Here is a 22,660-nt window from a genome sequence, read left to right as displayed (position 1 = left end):
CAGAAACAATGGTTAACCAGCTATCTGGGCATCTCACAACCCAGTCAAATCAACACATAAAATTAACCATCTTATGATGAAAACAACACTTGCATACCTTAGTGCAGTTACTGCAAAAGGATTTTTCTAGGCTCTCTTCCCATTTAAATATATGCTCCACTATACATATACATACTTACATATACTTAAACTCACATACATGGAGGATGAATGCAGCTCCCACGAATGAACCTGTGCTATACCAAATACGTAAAATGTGAAATTTGCACACACACTTGTTGCTTTTCAAATCTGCTTAAGTTTATTCTATTTGTTTCCGTAAGTTCATGCCATCTCTTCTAAACAGACACTAACAGATCTCTTTTTTTCCTTCCTCCCTTAGCCAGGCTGATCCTAAAAAGGCTCTGCTAAAGGAGATCACTGGAACTTCCCAGGTCCCTGCCCTAAGCATGGAGGGTCCTTCTCTAACACTCTTCCATACAAGGCCATAACTAAGACAGGCAAAGGGGCTCCACTTCGGCTCCTCAAGCGTCCATCTCTTGAAATCTGGTCAAAGAAAACAAAGGATTAACTTCAGTGCAGAGTTTAGGTTACAGCCTAGATCCCTTCTCTGGCAAGATCACTCCTAAAGCAGTGTAGAATGGTAAAAATCACACAGGATTTGTGTTGGAAGACCCAGGTTCATGTTTCAAGTCTGAAAGTAGAGGGGCTTTGCTTGAAAGTACAGCAAACAAATTTGTTGCACAGGTGGTCAAATAAGATCATGTATAAAAATATGTTCTTCAAACTCATGAAACACTATCCAAAATATTAGTTATTAGTATAATTATAACAACTTCTCAAAATAGCATACCCAGAAAAGAAGTTGTAGATGCATTATTTAATGTATTTAATTTGCACCTTCTACACCATGCAAATGACAACATTATTGCCATTATCAGCAATCAATATTTTTGTTTTAGCTTCTCTATGAATTTACTGTTGCCTTGAATATCAACATCACATTTTTGTTAAAAAAAAATGAACCCCACATTCTCCATCACAGCCTAATGGCAATCTAAAACCACAACTTGTATTCCATATCATAGTTCCCACGTCTTTAAAGTGTTTCTTGTGGAATGTGAACCACGGTATTGCTATACTCTCATTATTGCAAAGATTTTCTTTATGCTGCTCTACCCATCTGCTCTGTTCGAAGGAATTCATCATCCTGCACACCTCCTACCTCCTAATGTCTTTCAGGGGCAAGCTGACTCCCACTTAGAGTGATCTGTGGGAAAACATAATGCGTTCCGAATGTGCCACTGAGAGAGAAGTCCTCAAACCTGGTAAAAGCTGATCCCACAGCTTCTCCATACGTTTCCAGGTCAGTGGTTTGACACTTCAGTAATGTGCATATCTATGGAAGAAAAGAAAAGAGAAGGAGTCAGAAACCTTGCAAATAGTTTCTCAGCTAAATAATGCAATTTCAAACTATAAAGGAATATTTAAATTGCCTCATAAGAAGTATTTCTCCAACTGCAGGTAACAACTTATTAGTGAATCCTAAAATCAATTTAGTGGGTCAGGATTAGCACTTTTTATACTGAAGTCAAATAGAATAGACTAGAATTTTAAAAATCAGAGTCCATTGCACATAATAATAGCTATTTATAATCCTATTTTAAATTATTTCATAAACTACTTCAATTAAATATCTTTTTTTTATTCAGTCACACATCTACTTGGCTACACTGGGTGATGATATAAATTATCCTTCTTTCTCTGGATTTAGTTGAAGACAATTTGAAAAACACTGCTCTAAAGTAAACTGATGGAAAAAGAGAACACACAGAAGTTGCAGCTTTTGAAACCTGAACCTGGCCTGCTGATAACTAATCAATTTGCTTTATGTTTTTGCCTTGCAACTAAAACAACTAATTCTGTTCTTGCTAAGACTGAACAAATAATGTGTTCTGGGGACAAAATTCAGTGATAACATTACTAATTATAAAATTAGCTAAATCCAGCCCAATTTTCAAAGAAAGGCAATGATGACTTAGAATAAAAACTAATAATGAGACCACTCTAACATATTTAAGCATTTCTAGCTGTAAGTAATACTGGCCTTCTACTGTGTGCAGTCCTTCAAAAGCACCTAGGGCATAGACCTCATCTGCTCGCTTTTTAGACATCTTGTAAGTTAAGTGACAACGCAGATCTTTCTGGCAAACTGTAATTTCCTGGATTTCTCTTAAGCTCAGTGAAGGTAAATTCATCAAAATAAATCATCCCCGGAAAATCTGACTGCTCAGAGGAAAACGGTTTGACACTGCTGGAATATGCATGCCAGTCAACAGCTTCAGGGTAGGTGGGCTCACGGCGAGGCTGAGACTTCGGGTCTGATAGCAACAGCTGACCACTCTCTGTTTCCATGTCATAGTGGTACACCTTGACTGCTTCTGGGGTGTAGATTCCACTCCCTACAAGCAACATACAGAAACACAAACATTGGTTTCAGATTTGTTATGGTGACCAACTAATAGAATATTCCCATGTGGAATTAAATACAAAGTTATTAAAGCATATTTTTAAGACAGATAAGGAGTTAGTTGTTACATTGGCCTAAGTTCCAATTTGACTGTGTGTCCTCCATAAGGTGCTACTTGCACTGAAATTATCATTTGACATGGAGGGCATAGTTTTAAGCCAACTTAGCAACAAACTAGAAAATCCCCCAATGTGAAGAATAATTTTAGCTCTCCACTGACGATTTAGTTTATTTGTGTTTGGGATTTGTTATTCAACAAATAACAAAGCAATTAAGAAGGAAGCCTGCATTACTTTGAACATGGATATTATAAAGGAGAAACTCTAAAAACCCGATTAAGTTAAAAGTGATTTTTATCACTTCGACAAGTTTTTTTTTTAATGCCTGGAATATTTGTATTTATTTGTATTTTTTTTTCCAATTTTCATTTTAGTATAGAAGGGAAATATGTGAAGGTTTGTTACATGGGTAAATTGCATGTTGCTGGGGTTTGGTGTGTAAATGATTTTGTCACCCAGGTAGTGAGCATAATATCCAATAGGTAGTTTTTCAATCATCACCCTCCTCCTACCCTCCACCCTCAACTAAGCCCTGGTGTCTATTGTTTCCCTCTTTGTGTTCATGTGTACTCAATTTTTAACTTCAACTCTTAAATGAGAACATGTGGTATTTGATTTTCTGTTCCTGTGTTAACTCGCTGAGGATAATGACCTCCAGTTGCATCCATCTTGTTGCATAGAACATTATTTCATTCTTTTTCATGGCTATGTAGTATTCCATGGTGTATATGTATCACATTTTCCTTATCCACTTCACTGTTGATGAGCACCTAGGTTGATTCCATGTTATTGCTATTGCAAAAAGTGCTGCAATTAACATACAAGTGCATATGTCTTTATAGTAGAATGTTTTATATTCCTTTAGGTATATACCTATTAATGGGATTGCTGGGTCGAATGGCAGTTCTGTTTTAAGTTCTCCGAGAAATCTCCAAACTGCTTTACACTGTGGCTGAACTAATTTACATTTTCACCAGCAGTGTACAAGCGTTCCCTTTTCTTCACAACCTTGCCAGCATGTGTTTGTCTTTTATTTTTTTAATCATAGCCATTCTGACTGGAGTGAGGTGGTATCTCATTGTGGTTTTGATTTGCATTTCTCTAATGATTAGTGATGTTGAGCATTTTTACATGCTTGCTGGCCACGTGTATGTCTTCTTTTGAGAAGTGCCTGTTCACGTCCTTTGTCCATTTTTTAATGGGATAGTTTGCTTTTTGTTTGTTGATTTGTTTAAGTTCCTTATGGATTCTGGATATTAGATCTCTATGGAATGCATAGTTTGCAAATATTTTCTTCTGCTCTGTAGGTTATCTGTTTACTTTAAACAACAAGATTTATTTCGATATTACTAATGCACATTGGCTAGGAAGTTTCTTAGAACTGGCTTTGATTTTTTTATGTGACTTCCTCCAGCCCCAATTTCCTTTCAAGTAAAATTGAGATAATAATGTTTGCCTCCTTTATTCACAAGGACAATGAAGTTTCCTTAAGTAGAAACAAATGCTGTTATTAATTTTGTGATCTTAAAATTGGTAATAAAGTTATTAAACAAAAGTGTGTGGCTTGAAAATCAATGAAGCCTTTTTAAGACTGTCACTCCCACTTGGCACATGCCTGCATGAGTTACCTGTCATGTGCATGCTGGTGTTGTGGGTATTTGCAGCAAGTAGATTGACTCCCATGGCCTTGGCCCATGCTGAATGGAAGGGAACAGCCGAGAGGAGGGGCAGCGTGTTGTACCATGCTGTGGGGTAGAGAATGCTGTCAACTTGAAACTCATCCACCACCACCACAGCTGGGTCATGAGAAAAAATGTCAAAGCAAGTAAAAATGCCAGACTTCCCAAAGGGAGTGTCAAAAGTCACAAGTTCTGAATCCTTGGAGAAATCGAATTGAATTTCAGGTGCAAAAAGGTTGTACTGTTAATAAAAAAGCAAAGAAGAAGAAAATTAATAAGAAAACTGCCAAATAGATGTGATCAATTAAGTCTTTCCCCATTAAATCTTTCCTCCCATGTATGTTGACTTGCAGGTTTAAAACTGTTACACATAGGCCAGGTGTGGTGGCTTACACCTATAATCCCAGCACTTTAGGAGGCTGAGGTGGGCAGATCACTTGAGGTCAGGAGTTCGAGACCAGCCTGGCTGATGTGGTGAAACCCTGTCTATACTACAAATATCAAAAATATTTAGCCAGGCATGATGGCATGCACCTGTAATTCCAGTTACTCGGAGGCTGAGGCAGGAGGAGTCCCTGAATCTGGGAGGCGGAGGTTGCAGTGAGCCGAGATCGTGCTGCTGCACTCCAGCCTGTGCAACAGAGCGAGATTCCATTTCCAACAACAACAACAACAACAACAACAACAAAATAAAACTGTTACCCATACATTTGTAAAAATCATGCCCACTATACCACCATCTATAAATTTTCTTACTGTGACACTAATCAAAAAACTTTATCTTTTTTACAACCAATGTACATGTACAAACGATATTTAAAATGTGAAAATTTCTATCTTAAAATCACAGGTTGAAATCTTGAATCCTACACTTCTCAGATTGTTTTCCACTGTATTCTTTAAATTTCAACAGCACTACCATATTAATAAAACAAACTTTGTCATGTGTCCCAATGATACTGCCAGGTTTTTAGAAGTGAAGTGAAGTCCATTGAAAATTAATTTAGACAATGCAATTGTTACATATTATTAATTAGTAAGCCATTAGTAATTTTATTTTATTTTTCAGCCTGATTCTTTTTCCAAAACTCCACTTAACCTGGGCTCAGGAGTACAGCGTATGTTTTGCTCAGGTTTTTGTTTGGCCTGTTGTGTGCATGCGTGTGCTCTGGGGAGAGCTACTTCCCATCTCTGTGGTCCCTGGAGGCCTCTTGCTCCTCCATTCTTCTCCCATGTGGCAGTCTATCCTTCATCCTTTGGTGGTTGGCTCAGGAAAGGCATGTCAACTAATTGAATCAAGGAGTGATAAGGCCTTTGCAGGGTTCTAGGAGGGAGAAATATACCCTTCCTGTAGATTTTGTTGATAAAGATGTGAACTGCGTGTTGCTCCAGCAATGTGGCTTCTAAAAGGAGAGTTGCCCCAAGAAAGAAGCTGTAACAAAGGGCTAGGAGAGCTAGAGGGATGGATGATAATTTTGGAGCCTCTGAGTGTCAGACTGCACTGAAATGAGACCTATCCTTTCTATGCTACAATTTTTACATGTGCATAAGCAAGAAATTGTCAAGGTTTTGTTTTCATTGCAATCAAAAAAGTCCTAATGGAATATATGGTAGCTTAGTATGAAATGCTAACAAATTGGGCTAAAAAATGAACCTGATATTAAATCATGAATGAAACAGAATTTTTACTTCTTTTTCAGAGAACATTAAAAGCTTTGTGTGGTTATTGTCACACCCATTTAAATACTCTACCATATTCTGTTTAATGATAAATGGAAACCCAGAACTTTATATGGAACTGAATTAAATCTCCTTTTCAACTATGATGTAATAATTATAAGATGCGTCTACAACAGTTCTCTTCCCAGCATTCAACAAGCAGACACACATACATACCACAAGCACACAAAAGAAGTAACAAGTTGAGCTAAGGCACAAGTGATTCTCACCTTATGGTAGCGTGCCACCAGTTTTCCCTAAGAATCAAACACCACATCAGTGTTGTATTGGTAATGGCCATCAGGGGGACACTGAGGGTCACTGGCATTGCATGGCTTCATGTCCCCAGTATTAGCCACAACATAGATAGAGTTGTCCTTGGCCAGGCAGCTGAGTCTTTGTTGCACTGGTGTGTTGCCAAATCTAATTCAATAGACATTTCCTCAAACTTACTATATTTTAGTGATTTCTGAAATACCAAAGTGATACTTTATTTGCCCATTACCCATAACACAACAGCTCTAGGTCAAGAAGCAAGAGAAAATATTTTAAAACTCTCATGTGACATAGTGTTTATCTTCCTGAAAGCTAACCTAATTTACTATGCCAAACTCCAGATTACAGTACAAGACTGAAGCAAAGAAAAGATGGAAGAGGAAGAGGAGGATGAAAAGAAGCAGCACATTCTCTTATGAAGTGCTCCCAGGAAGATAAGTGAAGCGCTTGAAATTTAGCAGACTTCATGGTGTCACTCATAGGTGGGAACTGAACAATGAGATCACTTGACTCGGTGGAAGGGGAACATCACAATAATCGGGGCCTATCATGGGGAGGGGGGAGGGGGGGAGAGATTGCATTGGGAGTTATACCTGATGTAAATGACGAGTTGATGGGTGCAGCACACCAACAAGGCACAAGTATACATATGTAACAAACCCACTATGCACATGTACCCTACAACTTACAGTATAATAATAATAAATAAATTTAAAAAAAAAAAAAGAAATTTAGCAGACTCTGCAAATGGAGAGGACCTTTTCTATAATCCAAGCCATAATTTGTACAAGTTTGCTGATACGAGATGTGGTTGGAAACAGAAATGCCAGGTGACAGTAAATAGTTTGTACCCTCCAGATTGTCTTCTATAGAAAACAAATATAGCATTAAGTAGTGGAAATGTTAAAAATTAAAATAAAAAATAAAAACACTTCACTGTGCTGGCTCAGTTTCCTCATCTGTCAAATGTAACATAATAGCTTCCTTTCTGCCTTAGTGGATCCACATGAGAAATCCTGAGATAAGTACAGACATGAAATTGTTTTACCAAGTCCATCCATATTAAAGATATTTATCCTTGATATAAGAAGGGAATGTGGCATGGTGATAGCTGGCTTCAAATATTTGAAAGGCTTAATTTATAGGAGATGGGTCATATGTGTGAACATAGCATAGAGTGCACAAAAACAATGAAAGGAAGTTAAAGAGAGGCAGATTTCAGCAGAAAATATGATAAAAACAGGTTTAGCAACCAGCTCACTCTGTCAAATAAATGGCTTTGCTAGTCACTAAAATCTTATTATAATATGGTGCATCTAAGCCCTTAGAGTCCATTCCGTTAGCACAGCTTAAAGGACATAGCTGTTTTAATTACGGCCAATCTAATGACCAATTATGAGATCATAAGCCTTCCTTTTTTCACATATTTGCAATGCAAATAGTAATGCCAACTGCATAAATTGAATGCAATAATGTGTATAGTACACCAGGTACAGTTCTTGGAACCAAGTAAGTGCTCAGTAAATGAACATTGCTATTATGGATTGTGTGATTAGAGGCCATTCCATGTCTCTCTGTGATCTCACAGCCCTTCTGCAATTGAGGTTAAACTAACCTTTGAATAAAAAGGACACTTTAATGGCCTACTGGTTTAGACCTTTTTTTTTATTTTCTTCTAAAAAAAAAAAAAAACAGAGAAATACTACTAATATTCACATTCATTAAGACCTTTAATAAGTTTATCGTGTCCTTTGTTTAATTTTTCTTTTCTTGACTAAATAATTTGAGTTATTTAATATTTCCCACTAGCTACTCATGAAAAAAGCCCATGGAACTCTTTGACACGTCAGCATTCTAAATATTTAAACATGCAAGGATGACCTCATGACTCTCTATTATTCTCTTAAGGTATAAATATCACTAGGGAGAAAACTGACTTTCTTTTCCGATATTATCATTATATTAAATACTGGATTTCTCCTTTTTGTAACACAAAACTGAAAGGTTGTCATTTGAATAAGTAGGTGTAAGAGTTCATAATGTTGAAATTTCATCAGTCACTTACTTTCCCAACCTAAAATAATTTGTCTATAGCTAATTATCAGAATTATGGGTATCTTTCCCCTGGAAAAGTTAGTTTCATTAGCCCAATCAAATACAGTACATTTTAGTGTAAGTCTCATGAATTGCAGCAAATAATGATTCATTCCTTCTTGTTCTGGGAAATGCCTCATAAGCAAGTAGATGTTGAGTCACAGTGACATGGTTTCTGTAAACACAGAGCACGCAATGTTTAGAGAATATTTTTCCAAAGGTAAAAATCCCAGAGTGAGGCTTGACTCACATAGCTGAGCCTGAATGTTGTACCATTAAGCATGACTTTTCACTTAATTTTACATAGGTAAAATTATCAAAGAAGTTTCTCTTTTTGCACAATAGATGTAGTTCTAAACAGGTGCATGCAAATTTAAAATTAGCAAGTTAAATAACTTCTTAACCCATCAATTTTGCTATTTAAAGAAATAATCTTAATCTATTTTAAACCATTAATACAACTAAAATAATCTATTTCATAAATATCATATTAATTATGCATATTTTCTTTAAGAAAGTTATGCCTAAATTACATCTACTAATAATTACTAAAGTTTCTCAAAGGACAAGAACACAAAGAAGTTCAGACTCAGTCCCTTCTGCTAAAAAAAAGGAATAGTAACAGCTAGCATTGGACAGTGCATTACAATGTACAAATTCCATGTGTATTACTTCATTACTCTTGTCTACTCTGTAAGAGAATTAAGACAAGGACTCTATTATCCCTGTTTTACAGATAAAGAAATGGAAATGTTAGGCATTTAGGTTACATCACTCAGCTAGGTGGTCGTAAAATGTGGTCGCAGAAGTCCTGTACAATTTCCATTTGCCATATTGATTGCATTGTAAATGATAGTGATAGCAAAGCTCTTTGGAAACAGGCTTATTCATCTTTTTACTCTTCCTATGAAGAAGGCAGGTGTCTGTGGATGAAACAACTTACTTGTATTTGGGACACAGGTCCTAGATATTACAACTCTTTCACTTTGTTCAAACCCAGTTAAACACATTTACTATAACAATTGTGTGTATACCTACTATATATATATATATATATTTTTTTTTTTTTTTTTGAGACCGAGTCTCATTCTGTCACCCAGGCTGGAGTGCAGTGGCATGATCTCGGCTCACTGCAACCTCTGCCTCCTGGGTTCAAGCAATTCTCCTGCCTCAGCCTCCCAAGTAGCTGGGATTATAGGCATGCACAACCACATCCGGCTAATGTTTGTATTTTTTAGTAGAGACGGGGTTTCCTCATGTTGGCCAGGCTGGTCTTGAACTCCTGGCCTCAGGTGATTTGTCCAAGTCCACTTCCCAAAGTGCTGGGGTTACAGGCGTAAGCCACCGCACCTGGCCTATACCTACTATTTGTTTTAAGACAAGGTCTTACTGTCACCCAGGCTGGAGTGCAGTGATGCAATCATAGCTCACTGCAGCCTCAAACTCCTGGGCTCCAGTGATCCTCCTGCCTCAGCCTCTCGAGTAGCTGGGATTATAGGTGTGCACCACCACACCTGGGTAATTTTTTAATTTTTATTTTTATTTGCAGATACAGGATCTGGCTTTGCTGCGCAGGCTGATCTCAAAGTTCTGGCTTCAAGCAATCCTCTTGCTTTGGCTTCCCACAGTGATGGGATTACAAGTTTGAGCCACCACGCCTGGTCACAGCCACTTTTCTTTTCTTTTCTTTTCTTTGGAGATGGAGTCTCGCTTCGTCGCCCAGGCTGTAGCGCAGTGGCACGATCTCGGCTTACTGCAAGCTCTGCCTCCTGGGTTCACGACATTCTCCTGCCTCTGCCTCAGGGGTTCACGCCATTCTCCTGCCTCAGCCTCCCAAGTAGCTAGGACTACAGGTGCCCACCACTACGCCCATCTAATGTTTTTGTATTTTTAGTAGAGACAGGGTTTCACCGTGTTAGCCAGGATGGTCTCCATCTCCCGACCTCGTGATCCGCCCATCTCAGCCTCCCAAAGTGTTGGGATTACAGTCGTGAGCCACCGCGCCCGGCCTCACACCTACTGTTCTTGAAAGACAATTGCAACAAATACCCAACCAGTCATCAGTATCTCAAGTCACTTACCAAACAGGAGATATGCCAGATGATATACATTATGAAATGTAAGCAGTATCTGCAGATTCAACACTATTTCTTTTCTGGGGTTTTTTGTTTTGTTTTGTTTTTTTTTTTTTGTTTTGAGACAGAGTCTCACTCTGTCATTCAAGCAATTCTCCTGCCTCAGCCTCCCGAGTAGCTGGGATTACAGGCAAACACCACTACACCCAGCTAATTTTTGTATTTTAGTTGAGATGGGGTTTTACCATGTTGTCCAGGCTGGTCTCAAACTCCTGATCTCAAGTGATCCGCCCACCTCAGCCTCCCAAAGTGCTGGTAAGCAAAAAGAACAAAGCCTGAGGCATCACATTACCCAAGGCTACAGTAACCAAAACAACATGGTACTGTTAGAAAAACAGACACACAGACCATAGAACAGAATAGAGAACCTAGAAACAAAGCTGCATACCTACAACCATCTGTAGCTCAAACAAAGTTCACAAAAGTAAGCATGGGGAAAGGACTCCTTATTCAACAAAAGGTGCTGGAATATCTGGCTAGCCACATGCAGAAGATTGAAACTGGACCCCTATCTTTCACCATACACAAAAATTAACTCAAAATGGATGAAAGATTTAAATTTATGACCTCAAACTATAAGAATCCTAGAAGAAATCTAAGAAACACCATTCTGGACATCAACCTTGGAAAATAATTTATGACTAAGTCCTCAAAAGCAATTGCAACAAAAACAAAAATTTACACGTAGGACCTAATTTAACTAAAGCGCTCTGTACAGCAAAAGCCAACTATCAACAGAGTAAATAGACAACCTACAGAATGGGAGAAAACATTTGCAAACAAGGCATCTAACAAAGGTCTAATATCCAGAATCCATAAGGAACTTAAATCAATAAGCAAAAACAAAACAAATAACTCGATTGAAAAGTAGGCAAAAGACATGAACAGACACTTCTCAAAAAAGGACATACAAGCGGCTGACAAACACATGAACAAACACTCAACACTTATCATCAGAGAAATGCCAAGCAAAACTACAATGAGATATCTCTCATGCCAGTCAGAATGACTATTAACAAAAAGTCAAATAATAAAAGATGCTATGGAGAAAAGGGAATGCTTATACACTGTTGGTGGAAATGTAAATTAGTTCAGCCATTGTGGAAAGCAGTTTGGAGATTTCTCAGAGAACTTAAAACACAGCGGCCATTTGACTCACAATCCCATTACTAGGTATATGCCCAAAGGAAAGGAAATCATTCTACCAAAAAGACTGATGCACTTTTATGTTCATCGCAGCACTTTTCACAACAGCAAAGATATGGAATTAACCTAGGTGCCCAAGAAAGAACAAAATCATGTCTTTTGCATCAACAAAGGACATTATCCTCAGCGAGTTAACACAGAAGCAGAAAACCAAATACTGCATGTTCTCACTTATAAGTGGGAGCTAAGCATTGGGAACTCATGACCATAAAGATGGGAACAATAGACACTGGCAACTAATAGAGCGGGGACAGAGGGAGGAAGGCAAGCACTGAAAACCTTCCTATTGGATACTATGCTGGGTGGCACGATCATTGTACTCCAATCCTCAGCGTCATGCAATTTACCCATGTAACAAACCTGCACATGTACTCCCTCAATCTAAAATAAAAGTTGAAATTACAGAAAAAAAAAGGAAGCATCTACATCCTATGCCACAGATTGACTATTTATCAACACAAGTACCAGTCAAGTTCAGTGAGTTTACTGTTGGTGTTTTACAACGTCACAAGTTTTGTTTAGAAATTAATTATATGACATCACCTCCAGGGTTCTCTACATGGAATCCAGTTCACTCCAGGGTCTGGTATATCCTCCAAATAGGGGTAAATGCTCTCCCTGGTGAAGACCCAACCATAGATTCCATCTTCTGGGGTCACAATGATATGTGCACCCTGCTCAAAACAAGTGGGGCAAAAAAGTTTCTCATGAATTCCAAATACTCTTTTATCAAACTGCAAGTCTCCTTTACAAGTATAAAAGGGTAATACCTGCTTCGCTGCCAGCTTAACTGCTTTCTCCAAAACATCTATGTTCTTGTTCATCAGGAGCAAACCTTCTTCTTTTGAAACAGGTGTTTCTGTTCTGTTTGGTAATATCACTGTATGCTCATATACTGCAGCACTAAAAGTGTCCAGCGCACCAACACTCAGGGCAAGGAGGGCAACAACTGCCACACATTTTGGAAAATATGATCTAATCATAACTAAAATTTAGTGATCTTTGAAAAACAAACTCAGATTCTTAAACGTTTTGTTTCACTGGAAAAACTTTACATTAAATCCCTTCCGACATTGACTGTTTATATTTTCTTACACATACATTACACAACACAGCATTGAGAAAGGATGCTGTGCAAGAAAAATGAGAGCCAGGACATAATCGGATTGACCCAAGTGTACAGTGCAGTTGTTGACATTGTTCAGAGTGAACTCAACACTAAAAGAGTGAGCCAACCAGATGAATTCACCCCAGTCCAAAACACACTGGCAGTTGAAGTCTTTTTGTTTTTTTCTTTTTTTAATAAAAAAAGGTTTTCCTGGTAAGCCAATATTTCTATTAAAAGGGCCAATACTGGACTGTTCCAGAAGGTAGTCATCATAGCAACAATTTGTTGAGCACTCTACTTATATATTTATATGGCCATTTCCATTTGAAAGGCCCTTGTTCTCCATCTGTCTAAGTTCCAACTCCCCCTAGAGTACTCCCAAATCCACCCCAGTCCTAAGTGATATTTCTGAACTCCTATAGCATTTTTTTCTGTGCTGCTGAATGTCTCTCACTCCTTGCTGTTGTCTTGACCTTTAATTTAAATATTATACCAATACTTAATATTGTATATGCATGTTTTGTCTTCTTAAAGAGATTAAAAAGAAACTTGATGTTTTCTTTCAGAACATCCATGTCCAATAAACATCTAGACAGAGATGGTGTATCCTGGGATGTGGCCCCTGGAGGGTAAGGGAAGTGTCCTGCTCACTGTTGAACCTCATCACCCCGGCACACGTGTGACAGATGGTGAAAGCTCAATATGTGAATGAATGTTGAATGAAGGAATCTACTACCTGATGGACCAGTCTATTCCACCTTTGAACATTGCCAATTTTAAGAACTTTCTTTCTTGTTATTGAGATGCAATTTACTTCACCTGTGTTCTACAGTTTAAACTTGCTTCCATTTGAAGACTAATCAATAATTCAAAAAGTGTTAAGTTCTCTCTCAATTCTTTTATTTTTTAAACATATCATCCTTATAAGTCCCTTAAGGACAAGGTCACATTATAATTCTCTGCTTCTCTATAGAATTTTATACAGTGCTAAGCTCTGTAAATGTTTTTTGATTAGTTAAATTCAATTCCCTCACCTAATTTTGGATTGAATCCCCTTGTTTGAATATGAGTTAATTTAAAATGTAGAAATTTTTTTTAAGGTTTAAATCTCTGATTCTAGAACAATTAACACTGCTTCTCCCTCTTGAAATGCTTTCTAAGATCTAAGGAAACTTGTAAGTTATGGAGATTTGTGTCTATTGGGTTTGGTTTGGTTCTATAATTCAAAGTTCCTTGGTTTCAATAAACTTTTCCATTATCCAAATATTTCTGCTCCCAGGTACCCCATGGTGTTTCCTGGGCATAAGGACATATGAACATAAATTCAGCCCTAAATTCTGAATTTATGTCTGACATAAATTATTTTCATCAGACATCAGACATAAATTCTTTTCAAAATAAATTTCTGAGGAGAAGAGGGAAACCATGTAAGACAGATGGATTGATCTGGTATGAGAAGAAAACAATTTTCATATTTCGAGTTGAAATTCTAACTCTTTTATTGGTTCACCTGAGTTTCTGAATAGAATCAAAAGGAAACAAATAGGAATTCCCCTTCATTCTCCCAGTCCCTAGTTCCAGGAAATGTACCAGCTTTTTATTATGTTGAAATCAATAGAAACTTGAGTTATATATTTTATTACCCAATGTTATCAATAACGCCTTTGTTTCATAGGTGTATAAGGCTTGCAGATACAAATTATTTGAAACACTGTATTGGTACATAATCCTTATGAAAGTCTGGCATTATTGTAGGATTAAGAAGTTTAGAGTCAGAAGTTTTGTATTACAGTAAATATAATTCTTCTTTTAAATATGTAAGGGACACATTTTAAAGGAGAGAAGAGGTGCTGAAAGAACATCTCTAAGAGTGTATTGGCTTTCCCCAAATCTTTATTTCTAACACTCATTGTAAAACCTCCTCTCCATTCTCCTTATCATGAACAAGAATTCCTCTTTCAGGCTCTCCATCAGCCTCTCTGATCCCACTCCTCCCACCCTAGCCCTCAATACTGTAATCCATTAGCGTTCCCTTGACCATTGCTATCATTAATTAAGATACTTCCCATGTATATGTTGAATCAAAGCAGAGAGTAAGAGCTTTCTTTCTCTTAGTTCCATTTTATATTTTGTGTTCTTAGCTAAAAGTACTCTTCTTATAACATGATCACTGCTGCTCTGATCCTGGAATGATTCTGACCAAATCCTGCCATTCAAGCTCAAATCCATTGCCTCCCCAGTCTTGTTGCTATTCCCTTCTCTAAACTCTGAATGCACTTATGGCCAGTAGCCACATTGTTGTTCACTGTTTTTCAATCCCTTACTCTACCTTCTCACCTGGCCCCAGGTTTTTTTCTACTTCATAACTTCAACTATCTTCTAACGAAAGGATAATGACTGTGTCTCTATCTTTTGCTCAAACTTCTGTTCTGAACTTCAGGCCTATTTATTCAACTCAGAAGAGCTCCCTTCCACAAGCTCCCACCAGGTATTGACCCACCTGCCAGCCATCTGGACCTGTAAATACTGCCTCCCTCCATCCTTATTATAAATGACTGCTCTTGACCCTATTTAAGTCTAGCCCCTATCCTTGAGCACTGGATCCCAAGGACATTGCTCTAGAAGTTAGGCCCTCTTACTTTTTTGTTTGTTTGTTTTGGAGACAGGATCTCACTCTGTCACCCAGGCTCTAGAGTAATGGTGCAGTCTTGGCTCACTGCAACCTCCACCTCCCAGGTTCAAAAGATTCTCCTGCCTCAGTCTCCCAAGTAGCTGGGATTACAGGCACCCGTCCCCACACCTGGCTAATTTTTGTATTTTTAGCAGAGACAGAGTTTTACCATGTTGGCCAGGGTGGTCTCAAACTCCTGATCTCAAGTGATCTGCTCACCTTGGCCTCTCGAAGTGCTGGGATTATACACATGAACCACCATGCTCGGCTTTCTTTTCTTTTTTTTTTTTGGAGATGGAAACTTGCTCCATCACCCAGGCTGGAATGCAGTGGCGCAATCTTGGCTCACTGCAACCTCCGCCTCCCAGGTTCAAGCAATTCTCCTCCCCAAGTCTCCCGAGTAGCTGGACTTACAGGTGCACATCACCATGCCTGGCTGATTTTTGTATTTTCAGTAGAGACAGGGTTTCGCCATATTAACCAGGCTATTCTCGAACTCCTGACCTCAAGTGATCCACCCACCTTGGCCTCCCAAAGTGCTGGGATTAGAGGCATGAGCCACTGTGCCCAGCCCCATTACTGTTTATCACCAATTTTTCTTTCTCTATTGGATACAATAAAGAAAACACAAGTATCCTATTATATATTCTATAACTATCTGGTAATATTTTCTATCTAAAAAAAAAAAAAAAACCTTCTTGATCTGACATCCCCTTCCAGGTCCTGCCCCATTTCTCAGCTTTATTTTACAACAAAACTCCTTTCCACCATGGCGTGTACTCCTTGCCTCAATTCCTGTCCTCCCAACAGGATTTTACCCCCATGATTTCATTGCCTTGTCCAGTTGCCATTAATCTCCCTATTACTAAGTTCGATGGTCAGTTCTCAGCCTCATCTCACTTGACGTCTTGGTAGTATTTGACACAGCTGCCATTATCCCATTCTTAATGTACTTTCTTCTTCACACTCTTTTGGTTTTCCTCTTTCTTTCTTCTTGGCTTTTGTATTTGTTTACTTTGTTTTGTTTCTTTGGACTTTTTTTTTTTCTGGTTTCTACTCATGATCCCTGACTTGGCAATATTGGTGCACCCTGGAGCCCCAACCTTTGGAAGTCTTCTGTTCCAATCTACACTCACTTCCTAGGTGATCACATCCATTTCATCTGTTTAAATACCATCTACATATTTAACATTAGTGACTCACAGATTTATATATCTATCTCAAACCTCCCTTGAGAACTCTAGACTCTTATGTCTAGTAACAGTCTACTCAAAATCTCCACTTGGATGTATGAAGGCTTATCTGATCAACATGAACAAAACTGAGCTCCTGACTTTCTCCTCCTGATGCTCTTTGACCAGTAGTCTTTCAGATCTCAGTCAATGGCTTCTCTCATCTCCCTTTTGTTCAGGTCAAAACCCTTGGAGTCATCCTTACTTCTTTCTATCTCTCTCAGTCTACACACGTTTAAGCAAGTAGTCTTTTACTACAGCAACTGTGGTCCAAGCCATCATTATCACTAGTCTGGATTATTCCCAAACCCTCGCACCTGGTTTTTGTACCACTACTTCTACTTTTGCACAACAACAATCAGAGCCATTCTATTAAAATGTAAGACTAATCATGTCATTCCTCTGCTCAAAACCTATCAATGGCCTGGGCGCAGTGACTCACACCTGTAATCCCAGCACTTTGGGAAGCCAAGGCGGGCGGATCGCCTGAGGTCAGGAGTTCGAGACCAGCCTGACCAAAATGGAGAAACCCGCCTCTACTAAAAATACGAAATTAGCTGAGCATAGTGGCATGCACCTATAATCCCAGCTATGCGGGAGGCTGAGGTAGGAGAATCACTTGAACCCAGGAGTCAGAGGTTGCAGTGAGCCGAGATTGCGCCATTGCACTCCAGCCTGGGCAACAAGAGTGAAACTCTGTCTCAAAAAAAAAAAAAAAAAATTATCAATGGCATTCAACTTTACTCAGAGTAAAAGGCCAAGTTCTTACAATGCCGAAAAGAACCACTATAAGCTGTCACTTCTAACAATTCCTACTACTTTTCCCATGTTCACTCGGCTCCAGTTGCATTGACTTCTTTGTTGTTCCTCAAGCATGTCCCTGTACGGACTCCACTACCCTTAGGGGACTGCTGCAGTTGGCTCCTTCCTGGCTACTTTGCCTTTAGAACTTTCTCCTCCACTCCATCCTTCAAACTACCATCAAATTTATCTAGTTTTTAAACTGTTTAGTCCCTCATGGCTACTTGACTCTAAAACTCTTCAATGTGTCTTTCTCTCAGCTTCTAGATAAAGTCTAGACTTCATTTGTGTTTCAATAATCTGGCTCTGGACTATCTCTCCAGTCTTATTTTTTACATCGTCTGTCCTTATCCTTCCTCCTTGCATCCCCTTCCTCCCTAATACATTAAACACTGCCTGAAGCATACTACCATGTCTTTGCATGCATGACTAACCCTATCTTAGATGCCCTGATTATCTTATTCTGTTTGTCTGTGACATTTTTCTGGTCTTCCAAGGTAGAATTGATCCATTTCTGGCCCTTGTATTGATCACAGCACTATCATATTCTATGACTTTTATTATATGTATTAAATGAGATCCTTGAAAATGCTTAGCGCAGTGTGAGACGTATTCTAAATGCTCATTATTTAATTGCTATGCTAATGAGTGGTAATGATGATGATGGTGGTAGTGATGTTCTCTCTCTTCTTCTAGACTGAGATCTTTCAGAAATAGAAAGTTTGTTTTATTTGTCACCATTCAGCACAGGGCTTGCCTGACCTAAAGTAGGCATCCAAAAATTCATTTGACATTTTAAGATGCACAAGAAGACATGTACCAGGATGTTCAGAGAAGTTTTAGCTATAATAGAAAATAATACTAGTAATAATTGTAATAAACAAACAACTAAAAAAGTAGAAAACTTAAGTATGTGTTAAACTTGACCATGCAACAAAAGTCCAGGTACAAAGTTCTTCAAAATGATGATGCAGAGTTGGCTAACATTGCTTCATGGTTCTGTGTTCAGCTTATTACTGAGAAATCACATAAACACCACAAAGTACATTATATATTTGAGATAAAGGACATATACCGACACCAAACCTGCATTTTCACAGAGACGTATCCAAAGATCATGGCTTCAGTAACTTTCTTACAGTGAAGAAGATGCCAGGTCAAAGAAAGTCCGTGTCAGTTCACATCACTACACGTCACCACTGCATGTTAGAGAAAGCCCAAAATAGGCATGCTACCTGCCTACTGATGGCTGGTTGAGGGGCCATGATCACATGCCTGGGTCCACCACTGCATCACGGCTGAATGCAACCACATTTTGTATGTTAGCACATCATCTGGTTTACCCACAATTTCCATGCAGCAGGCCTGGCCATACTCACCATATTCATCAACGGCAGAATGGACAAATGAATAATGCTTTATCTGTTGAACCAGGCAAGATGCAACCAGAAAACAGAAACCATCCCAATTATTTTAAGTAAATTTAATATAAAGATCTGACCCAACAGGTATTTGATGAATGAAGGGCAAAAAATGAACACTGGGGTAACTCTGAGATGGTAACTACGGGAAGCAGCTACCAGTCCTAGTGTGTGAACAGACGGAAGAAGAGAGTGTTAGAAGCTGGAAGGTGGCTGGAGGAGCCTGTGGAGCTGAGGCTCAGGAGGGGGAGAAGAGGGAGCTCTCCAGCTGGTGCTGATGAATCAGATCCTCATAGGGCCCCCATGGAGCTGGACCTCAGTACTGGCTGGTGCTGGTATTTTTGAAGAATGGCAATAATGCTGATTCTGAGAGTGTGGGGAAAAAAACCTAGAAACAACAGCTGCTAGAACAAACTGCTGCTGCCAGGTACAATACCGTGGTTGGGAAGACACCGATAGGTCAGCTAACAGGACAAGTCCCTTTCCTCTTCCAATGTAAGTGTCCCTCTGGTGTCTCCTACTAGCAAAACTTAGCAGGGAGCAGCCAACGAAAGAGAAGTATTTACTTAGTCACAGAATCACAAAAAAAAGAATATGGAAGGGTGGGTTTGGAGCTGAGAGATAATAACTTAGTAATCTGTATATCCATATAACTGTGCACCATGAAGCAGTGAAAACAGTGCACCATAAAGCTGTGACAGTGGATGAAATAGAGCAATGCTCTTTTACATGGGCTAAGCTCAGGATGTTGAGTATAAAAATAAGAAACATGCAAAATGTGAATAATTTACCATATATAGAATACACATTTGAAAAAGATGCAGAATTGTACTAAGTAGGATTGTGTCCGTATATAGAAGTCATGGGAATAATCTGTCACTATCCTAGGAGAGGGAGTTCCTCAGGGGTAAGGGGATGGGAACAAGAAGAGACATGCTGGGGCTGGGACACAGAGGCTTCTGCTCTATCCATATTGTCTTATTGCATAAGCTGGGCTGTGGGTCCGTGGGTGATTGTTATGCAAAACGATCTGTGTGTCAGAAACATCTGCAGAAATAAAATGTTTAAATAACTTGGAATATGCATTTTTTCTTTTTTTGAGAAAGAGTGTCACTCTGTTGCCCAACCTGGAGTTTAGTGGCAGGATCTCAGCTCATTGCGACCTCTGCCTCCCGGGTTCAAGAGATCCACCCACCTCAGCCTCGCAAGCAGTTGGGACTACAGGTTCCCACCACCACACCCAGCTCATTTTTGTACTTTTAATAGAGATAGGGTTTCACCATGTTGGCCAGGCTGGTCTTGAACTCCTGACCTCAAGTAATCCACCCGCCTCAGCCTCCCAAACTGCTGGGATTACAGGTGTGAGCCACCACGCCTGGCTGAGTTTTATTTTATATGATTGTTAGTTGCATAAATATCTTCTTTCAAGAAGTGTCTGTTCATGCCCTTTGCCCACTTTTTAATGGGGTTGTTCATTTTTTTTTTCTTGTGGAATAAAATGTTCCTTGTAGATTCCGGATATTGGACATTTGTCAGACGGATAGATTGCAAAAAAAAATTTTTTTTTTTTGAGATGGAGTCTAGCTCTGTTGCCAGGCTGGAGTACAGTGACACAATCTCAGCTCACTGCCACCTCCGCCTGCTGGGTTCAAGCTATTCTCCTGCTTCAGCCTCTCGAGTAACTGGGATTACAGGTGTGCGCCACCACACCCAGCTAATTTTTTTTTTTTTTTTTGTAGAAACAGGGTTTCACTATGTTACCCAGGATGGTCTCGATATCCTGACCTCGTGATCCGCCTGCCTCAGCCTCCCCAAGTGCTGGGATTACAGGCATGAGCCACCCCACCCAGTCTGATTGCAAAATTTTTGTTTAAGTTCCTTGTAGATTCTGGATATTGAACCTTTGTCAGAAGGATAGATTGCAAAAATTTTCTTCCATTCCATGGCTTGTCTGTTCACTCTGATGATAGCTTCTTTGCTGTGAAGAAGCTCTTCAGTTTAATTAGATTCTATTTGTCAATTTTTGCTTTTGTTGCAATTGCTTTTGGTGTTTTTGTCATGAAATCTTTGTTCGTGCCTATGTTCTGAATGGTACTGTCTAGATTTTTTTCTAGGGTTTTTATAGTTTTGGGTTTTACATCTAAGTTGTCAATCCATCTTCAGTTAATTTTTGTATAAGGTATAAGGAAGGGGTCCAGTTTCCATTGTCTGTATGTGGCTAGCCAGTTTTCCCAGAACCATTTATTAAATAGGGAATCCTTTCCCCATTACTTCTTTTTGTCCAGTTTGTCGAAGATCAGATGGTTGTAGATGTGCAGTATTTTTTTAATTCACTTCTGAAATGCAAAATGCAAAGTAACAAGGAAGCAAAGGTTTATAACATAACTGATCAAAGCTTTTAGCAGGGTTGTTCAATCCATATTGAAACAAAATAAGATGTCACAGAATTCTTGAAGACAGGTAAAATTGAAATTAGTCAGTTCACTCTCGTTATTTTTCTCCTTTGACTTAGCTTCACGTGGTCTAGAAATTCTCAAAGAATTTGCTGATTTTTTTTTTTTTTTTTTTTTTTACACAAGATCTTGCTGTTTTGTCTGGGCTGGAGTGCAGTGGCGCGATCACAGCTCACTGCAGTTTTGACCTCAGAGGCTCAAGTGATCCTCCCACCTCAGCCTCCCAAGTAGCTGAGAACACAGCCACACACCACCACACCTGGCTGGCTTTTTGTATTTTTGGTACAGATAGGGTTTTACCATGTTGCTCAGGCTGGTCTTGAACTCCTGAGCTCAAGCAATCCTCCTGCCTCAGTTTCCCAAAGTATCAGGATTACAGGCATGTTTTCTTTCCCATTCCAAGTACTTTGTCTTATTTGCATGCTCAAGAAATCCTCTTCACAGTTGTCCCTGTTTCTTTATCCAAATGTCTTCTCAGGAATGCCTTCATTGGAAGTAACTGTGTGTGGCTCAGTGTAAGTGTGTGAGTGTGGGTGTGGGTGTAATAACCATATTGACCTAAGCAGGCATCCAGTCTCAGATGTCTTTTAGAACATTATCACCTATGGACTCTCTTGGAATGATAGTCAGAATGGAGTTAGAAATGTAAAAAGAATTTAGGAAAGAGGCCAAAACAGAAAGAGTGCTGCCAGAAATCACCTGTACAGAGCAATGAGCTGACACTATGAAGATAGGTCAAAATGCAAAGAAAGTAGGAAGTAGGAGCAGTGCAATTGCAAAGCAGGTTGTGAGCATATCACAAAAATTATGGAAATAGATCATATCAGAGGGGGCAATGTCACAGAGTGGCAAAGGGAACAAAGAGAATGCATTGACCACTGTCTCAGTACTTAGTGCTTGGGATGTAGTAGGTGATCAATGCTTCCTGAATGAATGAAAGAAGGCTAAGTAGTGAGCCCTGAGAGAAGGCGGCTGCTGAGCCTGTGACTTTGTAATACAGGGGGCTGTAACCAGGAAGTTGTAAGAGAACATTTCAGGAAAAAAATCTAATGAAAGAAAATAGCAGAAAATAAGAGCTTTGTTTATTATCTGCAGAACCACAAGGGACTCAAGAACTAACATGAAATTTTAAAATGGGATGAAAGATAGTTATCAAAGAAGTATTAAGGCTAAATGAAACTATGCTTGGGTTGTCTGATAAAATAAAATGTATGTGAGAAACGACTGCGGAGATGGGCTAAAATGTGCAATTTTGCAGTAGAGCATTAAGTGCTCT

General features: G+C 39.0%; 1 protein-coding gene across 1 annotated transcript; it reads right to left on the bottom strand.

Moving 5' to 3' along the window:
- Positions 1 to 278: 278 nt before the first annotated feature.
- Positions 279 to 15,523, bottom strand: LOC101023852 (vascular non-inflammatory molecule 3-like). Its single transcript, XM_021937850.2, is given in 7 exon segments — positions 279 to 546; positions 1,226 to 1,399; positions 2,073 to 2,211; positions 2,213 to 2,462; positions 4,218 to 4,509; positions 6,218 to 6,410; positions 12,242 to 15,523. Coding segments are annotated over 7 exon segments (1,617 nt in total). The 5' UTR covers positions 12,682 to 15,523; the 3' UTR covers positions 279 to 417.
- Between the last annotated feature and the right edge of the window lie 7,137 nt (positions 15,524 to 22,660).

This window comes from Papio anubis, chromosome 6 (assembly GCF_008728515.1).
Source record: "Papio anubis isolate 15944 chromosome 6, Panubis1.0, whole genome shotgun sequence".
Lineage (NCBI taxonomy): Eukaryota > Metazoa > Chordata > Mammalia > Primates > Cercopithecidae > Papio > Papio anubis.
The sequence above is the reverse complement of the archived record's forward strand: the minus strand, read 5'-3'. Positions and strand labels throughout refer to the sequence as shown.